At 40.2% G+C, this 16,505-nt stretch overlaps 1 protein-coding gene across 2 annotated transcripts in view; it reads right to left on the bottom strand.

The window, feature by feature from the left end:
* LOC138167959 (tRNA (uracil-5-)-methyltransferase homolog B-like) overlaps positions 1-16,505 on the bottom strand; it is a 42,535-nt gene extending 26,030 nt beyond the window's left edge. Inside the window, exon 1 of one of the 2 annotated variants that reach the window (XM_069096936.1) lies at positions 16,380-16,505. In XM_069096936.1, the coding sequence (XP_068953037.1) occupies positions 16,380-16,396 (17 nt within the window). In that variant the 5' untranslated portion in view covers positions 16,397-16,505. The remainder of the gene's footprint in view (positions 1-16,379) is intronic. The other variant, XM_069096933.1, reaches the window with a different exon arrangement.

The raw sequence follows: 16,505 nt of genomic DNA, 5'->3' as shown, positions 1-16,505 counted from the left end.
CTTCTTAGACATTTTTAACCATTCTTTCAATTGTTGGTGCTTTAAGTGTGAAGTCTCTGCCCAATGACCAGCAAATTAATCATCACTGGAAGAAATGGATATCTGTATTGACATTCTCACTATCAAGGAAACAGAAGATAAAAGTAAGTTGCCAACAACTGGCCCTCAGGTTCTCCATGGACAGGTGAAGAGAGGTATTTGTTTCATGGGTGTGAGTGAAGTAAGTGAAAGTGATGAGGGATGGCTCACAATAGTTTCAACAGGAACTCTGATCTTATCTAAGACCAGAGAGCCTTCGATTCAGTCTTGAAAGAATTCAGCTCAAGCCAAATTGGAGTCGGAGTTGTAAAAGTTTATTACATGCTTTACAGCAGGCAAGGGTCCTTTAGGGGGACCTGCAAGTTTATTATTAGGCTGTGCAGCTGGCAAAAGTCCTTTAGGGGGACCTGCAACCTTAAAGGGGTATAATTAAGATTTATATAGAATCATCCATAGTTAGAACCCATGCCAATTATGCTAACTAGGTGATTAAGGGTGGGATTAGGGAGGAGTTAAAGTGGGTACAGTGTTTAAAGGGACACGAATTTTTAATGTAACTGCGCAGGCATATTGCCCATAATTCACTGGGGAAAAGCCCAAGGGGGGGGGGCTACCTGGAGGTGTGGTTTTAGGCTTGAAACGTCACTAAGTTGGCTAGTGGTCAAGGGCTGACGGAGAAGTGCCCAGTCTACCACCTATCAGTGTTATGTTTGACAAGATTGATGTCTGGGAACCAAGGCTGAGACTCAGTGTGTGGATAATAGGCTAAGGAGCTAACCCAGAGATAGGGTCCTGAAGGATTCATGGAGGCAGCCAAGGAGTCAACCTAGAGATAAGGTACTGAAGGATTCTTGGGGGCGGCGGGATACCACACAAGGGGGAGATAATAGTTGCCTAAGCTGGTATGTTTATAGATACTTCTGTGAAGGATTCATAGGAATAGCTTGTTATTGTTCCAAGCTGAGATAGTTGTTGCTGGGCAGAGTTATTGCTCTGAAGCTAGGGGCGGGGAAAGAAGGGGCAGAGTTAATGCTCTGAGGCTGGGGAGGGGGGGACAGGTAGTGTGATTTTACAAACTGGTTTTACAGACTGATGTTACAAAGTTTTACAAATTGAAGTTACAAACATAGATCCCAAGCACCCCATCATTACTGATGTTACAAATTGATATTACAAATTGATGTTACAAATTGATTTTACAAACACAGATCCCAAGCACCCCATCAAAAGCATTCTCATAAAAAGGAGACAGTGCTCTAAACTCAAGCTGGGCTTCTGCTACAGATAGGCCTAAATTTCACTTTCCTGTAGGCCACCTGATCTCTGGGAAACCAGAACTTACCCCTCCCCTGCTATCATCCATTGCCAAATGAGGTATTAAATGCTTTCGTCAGTTTTCATTGCTTGAAAATTGTTTCCTTGTTCTTTGCATCTGGAGTAGATTCCTGCGCTAGATGGTGGCACCAAGCTCTCAGACAATGAGGGTAAGGGAGTGGGAGGGGTTGTTTGCTTGCGTTAGGGTATATAACCACATTTTGTTTGTAGTAACTTGCCTCCTTCCACTAGTATGTCCTAGTGGAGATGACACCCCTTTCTCATGAGAATTGAATAAATGCTTTCTATTCCTACCTTGAGAAGCCTCTGAGTTTTTTTTATTAAATTTTGGGTAGGGGTTTTCCCCACACTGGTGACCAGGGCAACAAGAAACCCTGATTTGTGGAGCCCTTGAAGTGCTCATGATAAGCAGAAGGCAGGAGACCATCAAGGCCTGCTCCCAGTGCACCAATATTTGTTAGAGAAGACTCAGCTTAAGTATTAGCTCCTAGACGAGCAGTTCTTAGCCTTTTTGTGTCAAGTCAATTCAGTTAACATTTATTTAGCACATACTATGTGCCAGGCACTGGGCTAAGTGCTGGGAATACAAATAAGAAAAAGAAAGACAGTCCCTATCTTTATATGTACAATCAAGGAACTTACAATCAAATAGGGGAAGGCAGCACGCAAAAGGCAGCTGGGAAGCAAGGGGGTTGGGGCAGAAGATACCTGGGGTACCTGGGGGGAAAAGGGTGGATTTGTTCCATGAAGTTGAAACTAAGCAGAGTTGCAGATGGAAAATGGAGTCATAAACCCCTTTGTAGAATGATGTTTTAAAATGCCTAACATAACAGAACCCACAAAACGACACAGAGAAGCTAACCTCCTGCTAAGGATAGCCCAGCAGGCCGGCAGGGAGCAGCCAGCACAGTGCTTAGGTAGCTGATCCCAGCCACGTGAGCTGGAGGTTTTAGCCACCGGCTGGAGGGACTTCAGATCAGCAGTATCAGTGGTAGTTTCCAGAATTATCAACCCATAGGTACTAAGGACAAAGTGAGAGGTCAGTGCAATGTGGACTTGGGGATCCAGTAGTTTGGGAGTGTGGTCGGCCTTTATCCCCTGGAGGAATAAGCCACTGAGGAACCTCAGCTATGCAGCCGCCGCCACGTGGCACCTTCAGCTCCTGGCCTACAGACTGTAAGGGGACCAAGTGACCAATATGAGGGGTAATTGCTCTTGCTTTAACCTGCTTGGGTCTGTATTGTGGCGTAGGGTAGAGGTCCTGGAGTGTGTGACCAGCTTGCCAGAGCGTGTGGAGGCTTCAGAGAGGGCACCCAACTAATAGCTCCAGCAGCTAAGAAAACCCCAGCATTTGGTACGAAGTTCCCCTATCTGGTAGCAGAGTCCTACTGTGGCAAAAAGCCCAAAAGCCAAGTAATTGAGTGGCAACATGAGCAAATGAGGGAAGCAAAGCAAACAGAGGAATCCAACATTAGACTCCTATTTTGGGGACAAAAAGGATCAAAGCATGGAACAGGAGGAAGACAGTGAAGTCAGAACTCTTGCACCAAAAGCTTCCAAGAAAAATATGAATTGGTTACAGGCCATAGAGGAGCTTAAAAAGGATTCTGAAAACCAAATAAGAGAAGTGGAGGAAAAATTAGGAAGAGAAATGAGAACGATGCAAGAAAATTATGAAATGAGAGTCAACAACCTGACTGAAGAAAATAACACCTTGAAAAATAAACTAACTCAAATGGCAAAAGAGGCTCAAAAAGGCAATGAGGAGAAGAATGCCTTAAAAAGCCAAATTTGCCAGATGGAAAAACAATCTCAAAAGCTCACTGAGAAGAATCATTCCTTCAGAATTAGACTGGAGCAAATGGAAGCTAGAGACTATATGAGAAATCAAGACACTATTAAATAGATCCAAACAAATGAAAAAATAGAAGGAAATGTGAGATATCTCACTGGGAAAACCACTGACCTGGAAAATTGATCCAGGAGAGATAATTTAAAAATTATTGGACTACCTGAAAGCCATGATCAAAAAAAGAACCTAGAAATCATTCTTCAAGAAATTCTCAAGGAAAATTGCCCTGATGTTTTAGAACCAGAGGGCAAAATAGAGGTTGAAAGAATCCACCAATCACATCCTAAAAATGATCCCAAAAAGAAAACGCCTAGGAATATTATAGCCAGGTTCTGGAATTCCCAGATCAAGGAGAAAATATTACAAGCAGCCAGGAAGAAACAATTTGAATATTGTGGAAACACAATCAGGATCTGGCAGCATCTACACTGAGGGATAGAAGGGCTTGGAATATGATATTCCAGAGGGCAAAGGAGCTGGGATTAAAACCAAGAATCACCTACCCAGCAAAACTGAGTATCAGGTTTCAGGGGAAAATATGGTCATTCAGTGGAATAGAGAACTTTCAAGCATTCTTGATGAAAAAACCAGAGTGAATAGAAAATTTGACATTCAGATACAAGAAGCAAGAGAAGCTTGAGAAAGTAAACAAGGAAAAGAAATCATAAGGAACTTATCAAAGTTGAACTATTTACATTCCTACATAGAAAAACGATAATTATAACTTATGAAACTTTCCTCAGTATGAGAATAATTGAAGGGAATAGAAATGTATGTATGCATATATATGTAAACATACATATATATGTCTATATAGGAGGGTATATGGGCATATAAATACATATGTGAATGTGTGTATATGTGTGTACAGGTATAGATAGATAGAGGGCACAGGACAAGTTTAATGGGAAGGGATGATACTTAAAAGGTGAAATTAAGAGGTGAGAGAGGAATATAATGAGAGAAGATGGGGAGAGACAGATTGGGGTAAACTATCTCATAGACGAGGTAAGGCAAAATGGTTACAATGGAAGGGTAGAATAGGAAGTCAAAAAGGAATGGGTCAACCTTATTCTCATTGAATTTGGCTTAGGGAGGGAATGACATACACACTAAATAGGGTATCTCACCCTACAGGAGAGTAGGGGGGAAGGGTATGAGAGGGGGGATGATGGAAGGGAGGGCAGACTGGGGGAGAGGGAAATTGAAAGCACCCATTTTTGAAAAGGGACAGGATCAAAGAAGAGAATAGAACAAGTGGGAGGTGGGATAGGAGGAAGGGAAATATAGTCAGTCTTTTACAATATATCTACTATAGAAATGTTTTGTATAGCTACACATGTACAACCTATATTGAATTACTTGTCTTCCCAGTAAGGGTGGGTGACAAGGGAGGAAGGGAATGAATCTGGAATTCAAAGTTTTAAAATCAAATGTTTAAAATTATATATATATATATATATATATATATACACATATATATATAATGCTATTATTAATACTATTTTACATGTAAATGGGAAATAAGATATACAGGCACTGGGGCATAGAGATCCACCGTGCCCTACTGGAAATTTGGAAGGGGTATGGAAGAAGATATGGGAGAGGGCAAATTGGAGGAAGGGATATCCAGTGGGATCGCTATTTTGGGGTGGTAGGTAGGGAAAAAATGGGGAGAAAATTTGTAACTCAAAATCTTGCAGAAATGAATGATGTAAACTAGAAGTTAATAAAGCACTTGATTAAAAAAATGCCTAAAACAGGGGAGCAGAACCAAGATGGCAAAGCAAAAGCAGGAACTTGCTTCAGCTCCTGCTCCAATCATCTCCAACACTGGTAAAAATATGATTCTAAACAAATTTTAGAGCTACAGAACCCACAAAGTGCAAGAGAGCAACAAATCTCCCACTGAAGGCAGCCTGGCAGGCTGACAGGAAGGGTTTATTGCACCAAGCTGGGAGCTGAGCCCAGTCCTTCATGAGCTGCCCAGACCCAGGGAGGACCCGACCAGTGGCACAGACCAGCTGGAACAGACTTCAGGAGAGTGAATCACCAGCAGCTGTGGTGGTTTCCAGACTTCTCAACCCATAAAATCTAAAGAGAAAGTAAAAGGTCAGTGGGGAACTCTGTTGTAACTAAATGACAGAACAACATGGTCCACCCCTGCCCCTGGGGCAAAAGGTGCGCAGCAGCCAGCCAGCTGGAGCTGCTGCCATGTGGCTGACTCTGGAGCTCATGGCCTGCAGATTGTAGGGGGACCAAGTGACTATTAAGAGGGTAATCACTCTTGCTTTGACCTGCTTGAATCTGGATCACAGTCTTGGGTGGTGGTCCTGGGATGAGAAATGCCAGTGTGCTAGAGCTTGTGGTGGCTGTAGAGAGGGTGCCCTCCTCAGACCTCTGACAACATTTGCGAAAACCCCAGTAATTTGGGACACAGCTCTCTCCACTCTGGAAGCAGAGTTCTACTGTGGCAAAAAGCTCAAAAATCAAGTAATTGACTCACAAGATAAGCAAGCAAAGGAAGCACAGTCAGAGCATAGAATCCTTTTTATCGGGACAAAATGGATCAAAACATGGAACCAGAAGAAGACAACAAAGTCAAAACTCCTGCATCAAAAGCTTCCAAGAAAAATATGAATTGGTTACAAGCCATGGAGGAGCTCCAGAAGGATTTCAAAAATGAAATAAGTGGAGGAAAAATTGGGAAAAGAAATGAGAATGATGCAAGAAAATCAAGAAAAGTGAGTCAACAGCCTGACTGAAGAAAATAACACCTTAAAAAATAAACTAACTCGAATGGCAAAAGAGGTCCAAAAAGCCAACGAGGAGAAGAATGCCTTAAAAAACCTAATTCGCCAGATGGAAAAGGAATTCCAAAAACTCACTGAAGAGAATAATTCCTTCAAAATTAGATTGGACCAAATGGAAGCTAATGACTTTATGAGAAATCAAGATATATTAAACAGATCCAAACAAATGAAAAAATAGAAGGCAATGTGAAATATTTCATTGGAAAAACCACTGACCTGGAAAATAGATCCAGGAGAGATAATTTAAAAATTATTGGACTACCTGAAAGCCATGATCAGAAAAAGAGCCTAGAAATCATCCTCCAAGAAATTTTCAAGGAAAATTGCCCTGATATTCTAGAATCAGAGGGCAAAACAGAAACTAAAAGAATTCACTGATCACCTCTTGAAAAAGATCCCTAAAAGAAAACTCCTAAGAATGTCATAGCCAAATTCCAGAGTTCCCTGGTAAAGGAGAAAATATTACAAGCTATTAGGAGAAAACAATTTGAGTATTGTGGAAATACAATTGGGATAACACATGATCTAGCAACTTCTACATTAAGGGATCTAAGGACTTGGAATATGATATTCTGGAGGTCAAAAGAGCTAGGATTAAAACCAAGAATCACCTACCCAGCAAAACTGAATATAACGCTCCAGGTGAAAATATGGTCATTCAATGAAATAGAGGACTTTCAAGCACTCTTGATGAAAAAAAAACAGAGCTGAACAGAAAATCTGACTTTCAAATACAAGAAGCATGAGAAGGTAAACAGGAAAAAGAAATCATAAGGAACTTATTAAAATTGAACTATTTACATTCCTACATGGAAAACAATAATTTTAACTCACAAGACTTTTCTCAGTATGAGAATAGTTGAAGGGAATATATATGTATGTATGTATACATATACATATATGTATAGTAAGTTGTATGTGTGTATAAATACATATGTGAGTGTGTATACATAGACAGAGGGAATAGGATCAGTTGAATAGCAAGGGATAATATCTAAAAAAAAGGAAGAGGTGAGAGAGGAATATAATGAGAGAAGGAGAAAGAGAGAGATTAGAATAGGGTAAATTATCTCATATAAAAGAGGCAAGAGAAAACTGTTACAATGGAGGGGAAGAACAGGAAGGTGAAAGGGAATGGGTCAACCTTACTCTCATTGAATATGGTTTAAGGAGGGAATAACACACAGACTCAACTGGGTATCATACCCTACAGGAAAGTAGGGGGGAAGGAAATAAGAGTGGGGATGATAGAAGAGAGGGAAAATTAGGGGAGAGAGTAGTTAGAAGCAAACACTTTTGAAAAGGGACAGGGTCAAAGTAGAAAAAAGAGTAAGTGGGGTGCAGAATAGGATGGAGGGAAACATAGTCTTTCACAATATAACTACTATGGAAACGCTTTGCGTAACTGCACATGTTGCGGGCGTTTGCCCTCACAACAGATCTAGACGACTAGCCCTACGGCCCTCTTACTTACCCATCCCGGGTCTTCGGTCGTCACCGGCCCCTCACGGGGAAAAACACCAGACAGAAGGCGGAGGAGTGAAGCGGGGTGGTTTATTCTTCAACAGTTACATGGCGGAGAGAGAGAGAGAGCCCTCTCACACGAGAAAATATATAGCGAATCCGAGCCAATCACATCGCAGTCTTACATTTATGGCCTTATATGGTGATCACCCCATGGCCTTATATGGAGATCACCCCATCAAGCTTATACATATTCATTCAAAGCAACCATGGCACTGCCCATAAACCCCTCCCCCTCCCCCATCATGCACATGTATAACCTACATTGAATTGCTTGTCTTCCCAGTGGGAGTGGGTGAGGAAGGAAGAAGGGAAAGAATCTGGAAATCAGTTTTAAAAACAAATGTTAAAAAATTGTTTTTTTACATGCAACTAGGAAATAAGATATATAGGCATTGGAGTATAGAAACCATCTTGCCATACTAGAAAGTTAGGGGGTGAGGATGGGGGAGGATGTAAGAGAGAGAAGATTGGGGAAGGAGTATTCAGTAGGCTCCATATCTTGGGGTGGGGCAGGGGAAAGATGGGGAGAAAATTTGTAACTCAAAATCTTGTGGAAATGAATGTTGAAAACTAAAAATATATAAATAAAAAATAATTTAAAAAAATTAAATGCCTAAAATAAATATATAGAATTATGAAAGAAACAAATCATTTTGAAATACAATTTATATGTGTGTGTATATAATATACATATGTGTGTGTTTAAATTTAACAGACCCCAAGTTAAGAAGTCATCTATATAAACTCTTTCCTCTCTTTTGGGGACCACATCAGCTCCCACGGATTATCATGCATATGATTCCCAGGTCCATATTTCCAGTCCTATCCTCTTTCCTCAATTCTACTCCTGGATCACCAATTGCCTACTAGACATTTTGGATTGGATATCCCATAGGCATCTCAAATCAAATATATCCAAAACAGAATTTATCTTTCTCCCCTCATCATACACACACATATATGTGCATGGGTGTGTATATATATAATATACATATACACCTATCTATCTGTCTGTCTGTGTGACTGTCTATCTCTCTGTCTCTATATCCCTTCTTAACTTACTTATTTCTGTCTAGGACACCTCTATCCTTCCAGTCACTCAGGTTCACAATCTTGGAGACACCTTCACTCTCCTTTATGCTACATATCCAACTTCAATTTTGTTGATTCTATCTCTAATCTCACTCTCACATTTCACATTCTCCCTACTCATAAGCCGACCACCCTAGTATATCAGCAATGCAATATTCACAATTCCTATGGCAATTACAGATATGCTGATGGAGTTATTAATCACAAAATATATCAGGCTTTCTATATGGGGGATAAAGAGAGAACATTTATTAAAATACCAAATGACTGAGTCCCAAAACCAGAAAGTCAAAGCCATCAGAGTAGTTATGAAATTGGCACAGGTAGATAAAGTAGAAAGCACCCACATTCTCAAGCCTTTAAAACAGAACAGGCTACCTCAGGCAAATGTCCTCCTCTCCCCACTCACAGCAACCACCCAGCATCCAGGAAGCGGGCTCCTAGCATCTCCAGCCCTTGGCAGTCCTCAGCAGGAGTCCTTAGCAGAAATTCTGGCTGGCTCAAAAAGGGGTTCGCGCCTCCACCTCCACCTCAGCCACTAGCGCTACCATGGCCACTGCTTCTGCTGCCGCCGCCACCACCATCACTGCCACTGCAGGAACTCTAGCTTGGCTTCCGCTTCCTCTTGCCCCACCCTTTCCTGCTACGTCAGCAAGCCCAATGGGGTATGGAAGATCTTTAAATCCCATAACCCTTACACCTAGTCCATGCCTTCATCACCTCTTGCCTGGACTATTGCAAGTGCCTCTTCATTGTTCTCCCTGCCTCAATGTATCTTCCACAAAGCTACCAAAGGGCAAGTCTAACTATAGCACCACCCAGAAGTTTGTAAGATAACCACAGCGGGGTCCATCCAACCAGTTGGAGACCTCCCTCAACTTCTCCTGACATCCAGAGCAAAGTGGTACCAGTAGAGCTCATTGCCACCTCATGACCAGCCCTAGAGCACAATTACACCGTGAATCCATTCCTGCTGTTTTTCTTTGGAGCCCCTCATTGCTTATATGTTGCAGTCTATTCACACTGTGCTCTTCCTTCTCTATTGTTCTCTTTGTAATAATCCTTTTTAATTCCTCAGAGGTTATTCTATTCCACATTGTTCTGCTACAATGAAACATCAGTAGAATGTTGGTGTTTTTTAAAATATATTTTTTATTTATGTAGTTAAATATTTCCCAGTTACATGTAAAAAGAATAGAATTTTGATATTAAAAAGATGGGCCTTGGGGCAGCTAGGTGGCATAACAAATAGAGCACGGGCCCTGGAGTCAGGAGGACCTGAGTTCAAACTCTGCCTCAGACACTTGACACATTTACTAGCCGAGTGACTTTGGGCAAGTCACTTAACCCCAACTGCCCTCCAAAAACAAAAGCATTGTTTTCATAAAGGACTTAGATACATTAAAGGAGCTCTGGGGACTTCCTGAAGAGAATGAAGCCCGAATCCACTGTCCTCCTTCTATTTAATTCTGGCCAAAATCTGATACTGACTGTCCCAAATATAGACACACACACACACACACACACACACACACACACACACACACTGGCCAAGTTTGTCTATTTTAACATATATTGTAATCTGGGCAATATATGTTCTTCCTCCATGTGGTCTTTCCTATGTGGACGGTTAGGCCAAATTACTTTGAGTGATTATAGGAGTCTAGGAAATGTTCCAGGGCTTAATACAGTCAGCACAATTTCAGTAATTTCAGTCATGTCTTACTCGTTGTGATCCCTTTTTGGGGGTTTTCTTGGCAAGAATATTGGAGTGGTTTGCCATTTCCTTTTCCAGCTCATTTTACAGATTAGAAACTGAGGTAAAAAGGGTTAGGTGACTTGCCTAGGGTCACCCAGAATAGAAACATCTAGAGGACTTCACCATCCACAGGAAATTACTCTTCACTTAGGACTCAACATGACATCTCCTCCATCAGAGTCTTGATAGCTATATTATCTCCCTGTTTCATATCTCATTTGATACTTAGATCAGAGTCATTGAATGGGACTATTTCAGGTGTTTAATCTTTTAAGAAATCTTAAATGATTTTGACATATGGATATAACCTTGTTATAAAAGAGATTGTAATACCAAATCAAATGCTTCTTCACAAACAACACACAACCAGCAAAGTGGGATTATGTATTTTCTACATCTTTCAGTAAATTGTAAAATGGTAAATATTTGGTCCAGTATTGAATACTGCCTTTGAAACCCTGCTCATTCCCTACAAGGATGTCCTTGATTACTGTATAGCTGACTCTCATAAAGATTTTGTGTAAATGGAAGAGCAAGCATTTAGCTTGGTAGTTACTAACATCTCCAGTTTTCATTTTTCATTATTGACAATGTCTAAGACTATTTCCATGCTTTGGGGAATCTTTTTCTCTTTCAGATACCTTGTATATTGATCCTCAAAGGCCATCCCAATTATGTTGCCTCCAGAAGGAATCAATGCTATTTACACTTGGTACAATTTTGCTGCTTTTCCCTTCTGTACTCTCTTTAGTGCCATTTCTAACTCCCCATAAGCACATGTGGGATTATGATGTTAGAGTCCAAATATGGTGATCTCACTCTCCTTGATGGAGGAAACACTTTGTTATATTGATTTTTTTTTAATAAATCTTTTCCATTTGTCTTCTGTTTGTAGTCCTTCTATTTTCATCTTTGAATGTCCTTGGATGACTTAGCTGGTTGGATATCTTGCCAAGTTGTCCATATACCAGTTTTACCTTCCAACTGCTTCTCTTTGCTTTATTAGATGATATTGTTTATAAGCATCAATCACCCTTCATTTTTAATTTTCTAAACTAGTTCATATTTTAACCTGGTGTTGTCTTTGGCAGTCACTACTCTCTGTTTGATAAGTCAGATGTTTGTTAACTAAGACACTTTCTAGACTTTTTTGGTCTCTTTATTGTAATGATTAATTATTTTAATCTAACATAATCAAATTATATCAGATATCAGTGATAAAAGCTTGATAACCAAAATATATATGCATATTTGTGCATGTATACAAGTGTGTACACGTATATGTATAGATACACAGGACATTAAAGCTTAAAATAGTGCTAAGACTTTTGGGACACTTCATATAAGGAACTGATACAAATATATAAGACCATATAGCCATTTTCCAATAGATGTAAGTAGTGAGTCTTTAGAGTTTTCAAAAGAAATTTCAAAGTATAAATTGAAATTGAAAATATGTTCTAAATGACTAATAGTAAGAGAAATGCAAGTGATATAACCCTGAAATATTCCTTTACACACTACAGATTGACATAGATGACAAAAAAGGGGAATAGTAAACATTGGAGGTGTTAGAGTTACAAAGACAAACATATTAGCACTTGGTAGGGTTGTGAATTGGATATAAATTTGGAATTATGAAATAAAAATGACAAAATTATCCATATCTTTTGAATTAACAATTCTAATACTAAGCATATATCCCATAAAGTTAAGGACGATATAGTGAGGGGTCATTGGAGACCAATATCTGCAGATATAAAGCCCCTACACCTATCGGCACGAACCTCTGGATATAAGCACTTTCTATGTGCCAAGCACTTTGCTAAATGATGGGATATAAAGAAAGGCATCAGTCCCTCTCATCAAGAAGCTTACATTATAATGGGGAAGATCACATGTACATAACTAGGTACAGACAAGCTATATTAGAATAGAAGGAAGATAATCTTAGAAGCAAAGATACTAGCCACTGAGATGGGAATGGTGGTGGGAGAATAAGAGACTGGGAAAAGCCTTCTGTACAAAGTGGGATTTGAACTGAGTGTTGAAGAAAAACAGGGAAGCTAAGAGACAGAAGGAGGGAGAACATTCTAGGCCTAGGAACAGCCAGTACCTGAGTAGGGAAAAGAGTGCCTTGTGTAAGGAACAGCAAGTTCCAGTGTTGCTGGATCACAGAGTTTGCAATATTTGGCTCAGCCCCAGACAAATACAGTTTTAAATTTGGCTAAACATCCAATTTATTTCAATATTTTGATTTAAAATGCAAAGAAAGTTGATGAGAAATGGTTGGAGAATCACACAAGCTCTCCAGCTGGGAGAGCAAAATTGATTTTTTATTATTAGCCACTTAACCAATCAACAAGAATGAAAAGCTAGTTATGACATGAAATTGTCACTTTTCTGTTGGCTAATGATAAGTGCTATATTAAATGATAAATGTACTTAGACTGCAACTGCCTATGTTGCTTCATTTTTAGCAGTGTTTATGTATAAACTAAGCTTTGTAGGGAAGGAATCTATTTGAACAAGATTTTCTTCTTTGTTATCACTGGTATACCAGCTACATTCTCACAAATACTCTACTGAATCATGTCTACTGATTTATGATGCCAACCAATTCATTTGAAAATCTGACAGATAGGGGTGGCTAGGTGGCACAGTGAATAGAGCACTGGCCCTGGAGTCAGGAGGACCTGAGTTCAAATCTGGCCTTAGACACTTAACACCTACTACTGTGTTTCCCCGATAATAAGACCTATCCCGAAAATAAGCCCTCCCCTTACTGTGTAAGATTCCTCTAAAATAAGCCCTCCCCCAAAAATAAGCCCTATTGAGATTGCTACTGTAGTGGTGATCCCCTGCGCTACATGCTACATTATGGTTCCTTCTGTATGCACTGTCCCCCCTCCCCCGGTGAAACGCATGCCGTGCTCCGAGCTGCATCCAATCAGAGCTGCAGCAGTGAGCGCATCATCCTGTTCTTCCCCAGTGATTTGCTTGCTGGCGCCATTGAGAGCAGTGCCGTGGAGGAGAGCTGAGGCAGGACAACATAAGCCCTCCCCTGAAAATAAGCCCTCTGGTGTTTTTCTTTCCAAAAAAAATAATAAGACAGTGTCTTATTATCGGGGAAACACGGGTAGCTGTGTGACCTTGGGCAAATCAATTAACCCCAATTGCCCTGCCTTCCCCCCTCCAAAAAATAAAATAGAATAAAATAAAATTACTATTTGTAAAAAAAAAAAGAAAAAGAAAATCTGACAGATGGGGTGGCTAGGTGGCACAGTGAATAGAGCACTGGCCCTGGAGTCAGGAGGACCTGAGTTCAAATTTGACCTCAGACACTTAACACCTACTAGCTGTGTGAACTTTGGCAAGTCACTTAACCCCAATTGCCCTGCCTTCCCCCCTCCAAAAAAGCAAAAATAAAATAAAATAAAATGATCATTTGTAAAAAAAGAAAATCTGACAGGAGAATAGTAATATAAGAAGGCAGGTTTAAAATCAGGAAATAACTTTAATACTGCAAAGAGAGATGATATAAGGCTTGTCTCTGAAGAACATTTATGATTGTTTCAAGATGGTCCATGGTCTGGCATCATGGTTTTAAAACAGTCTGACATTTGCACTGTACTTGTTCACATGATTATACAACTGATAAAGTATTATTGCAAGGTGACAGAGGGGAATGAGGGAACTTCTCTGGTGAAGTATACCCAACACAAATGAAGCTAAGCAAATGCATCTATCTGTGGGAAACTAGTTTATGCACTGGAATGTTAAACCAGTGTAGTGGTTTGGAAATAATTTGATGACAGGTTGAGAAACTGCAAGAACTCTGCACTTAGAAGCAGGATAATTTCATGTAATCACTGCACAAACACAATTGTTGTGTACATGATCATTAAAGGTTTTGAACTGATGCAGAAATAATTCTAAAATGCTTCAAATATGCACATGCTTGTTGTCATAAAGGAAAATATATTTGTAACATAATTAGACAATTATTTATTGCTTATAGAACCACGAAAGTATGAATTCCTCTGACCATTGTTGTGAACCCCCAATGGGTTCTTGGACCCCTACATAGGAACCACTGGTTGGTTGTTGGCCTTTGTTCTCAAAGAGAACCAAAATGACATCAGTATATCAGGATCAAGGTATAGCGTGTCTGACTATGGATGATCAAGCCAATATAAGTGGAAAAGGTTTTACTACAGATCAAGCACAAATAGTCCACATAAACATTTAGAGTGGGGGTGGCTCTAAATTCGCACATCTCATGTCTCTTTAGAGCTACTACAATTCTGCTTTGCTTATATAGCACAGAACTGTCTTTGATGCTAACACTCTCTGTTGGTTAGTCCTATGCCAGTGTTTCCCATGTCTCACGATCAATACCAAAGTTCTTCAGGGAGACCTTGAGAGTGGCCTTGCATCACGTCTTCTGACCTCCACATGAACAATAGCCTTGCGTGAGTTCTCCATAAAACAGTCTTTTACAAACATATGTTTGGCATTTGAACAATGTGGCCAACCCATTGGAGTTGTGCTCTCTGCAGTAGAGCCTAAACGTTTGTCATTTCAGCTCAAGAAAGGACCTCAGTGTCCGGTACTTTATCTTGCCAGGTGGTGTTCAGAATCTTCCTTGGACAATTCAAATGAAAGCAAATCAATTTCCTGGCATGGCACTGGTAGACTGTCCAAGGTTCACACAACAACAAGATCAGCACAAGAGCTCTGCAGAACTTCAGGTTGGTAGGCAGTCTAATAGCTCTTCTCAGCAAAGAGGTAGAAGACTACTAAGGCATAACATTGCATACACCATCAGATGAGTGCTGTTGTCTTGCTTAGCTGCTTTTCTTTGTTACAAAATACTAGAGTGATCTGCCAAATGAGCTGGGGAAAACAAGGTTAAGTGACTTGACCAGGGTCACACAGATAGTAAGGGCTTGAGGCCAGATTTGTACTCAGGAAAAAGAGTCTTCTGGATTCCAGGACTGGCCTGTCCTGACTATGGGAAAACAATGACGTTCTACTGTCAGGGGAACTGTAAATTTTTGCAACCATTTCAGCACAGTAATTTGGAACTACGTCCCAAAAGTTACTAAATTGTGCAAACCCTGGACCTACCATTACTAGGTCTATGGACAGCTAGGTGACACAGTAGATAGAGTACCAGCCTGGAGTCTGGAGGACCTGAGTTCAAATATGACTCATGCACTTACTAGCTGTTTGGCCCTGGCCAAGTCACTTTACCCTGTTTGTCTCAGTTTCCTCATCTGTACAATGAGCTTGAAAAGTAAATGAAAACCCATTCTGGTATCTTTGCCAAGACCCCAAAGGGGGTCACAAAGACTCAGACAGAACTGAATAACAATGAACTAGGCCTATGCCCGAAAGAATTCACAGAGAAGACAAGATCCATATGTGCAAAAATACTTATAGCTGTTCCTTTTGTGGAAGCAAAATACTGGAAACTAAATGGGAGGGCCAATCAACTGAGGAATGACTGAACAAATTACCGTAATTGAATACTATTGTGCCATAAGGAATGATGAAAGAGATGGTTTTGGTGAAACTTGGGAAAACCTGATGCAGTGAAAATGAGCAGAACCAGGAGAACAGCTTATATAGCGCAGTAAACACAGAATTACGTAGTAAAAATACATCACTTTGAAAGACCCAAGAACTCTGATCAACAAAATGACCAACCATGATTCCTGATTCATGATGAAGAGAGGTACACGGATTGAAATGTGTATTTTCTGGATTTGGCCATTGCTGGAATCTGTTTTTCTTTGCTATGCATATTTGTTAAAAGGATTTTGCTTTTATTCTTTTTTTTTTTTTAATGGGGGAGAAGTGGGGGCAAATGAAAAAGGGTTTTGTTCATTAAAAAAATTAATTTAAAGAATTTTTAAAGATTAAAAAATAACTAAAGCGAAAGGGCTTTACTAACCTCCGAGATCCATCCATCCCTTCCTGCTCTCAAAACCATGATCCATTCTTTTCCACCATTCTCAGGCTGGAGGGGATAGGGTAGGGGCGTGAAGAGCTCCCTGCAATGTTTACACAGTCCTAGGAC

The sequence above is a fragment of the Petaurus breviceps genome, unplaced genomic scaffold (genome assembly GCF_028583685.1).
Source record: "Petaurus breviceps papuanus isolate PSGF00001 unplaced genomic scaffold, PetGlider_PUasm1.0 339, whole genome shotgun sequence".
In the NCBI taxonomy this organism is placed as follows: Eukaryota; Metazoa; Chordata; class Mammalia; order Diprotodontia; family Petauridae; genus Petaurus; species Petaurus breviceps.
This window is presented reverse-complemented; position numbering and strand designations above follow the sequence as displayed.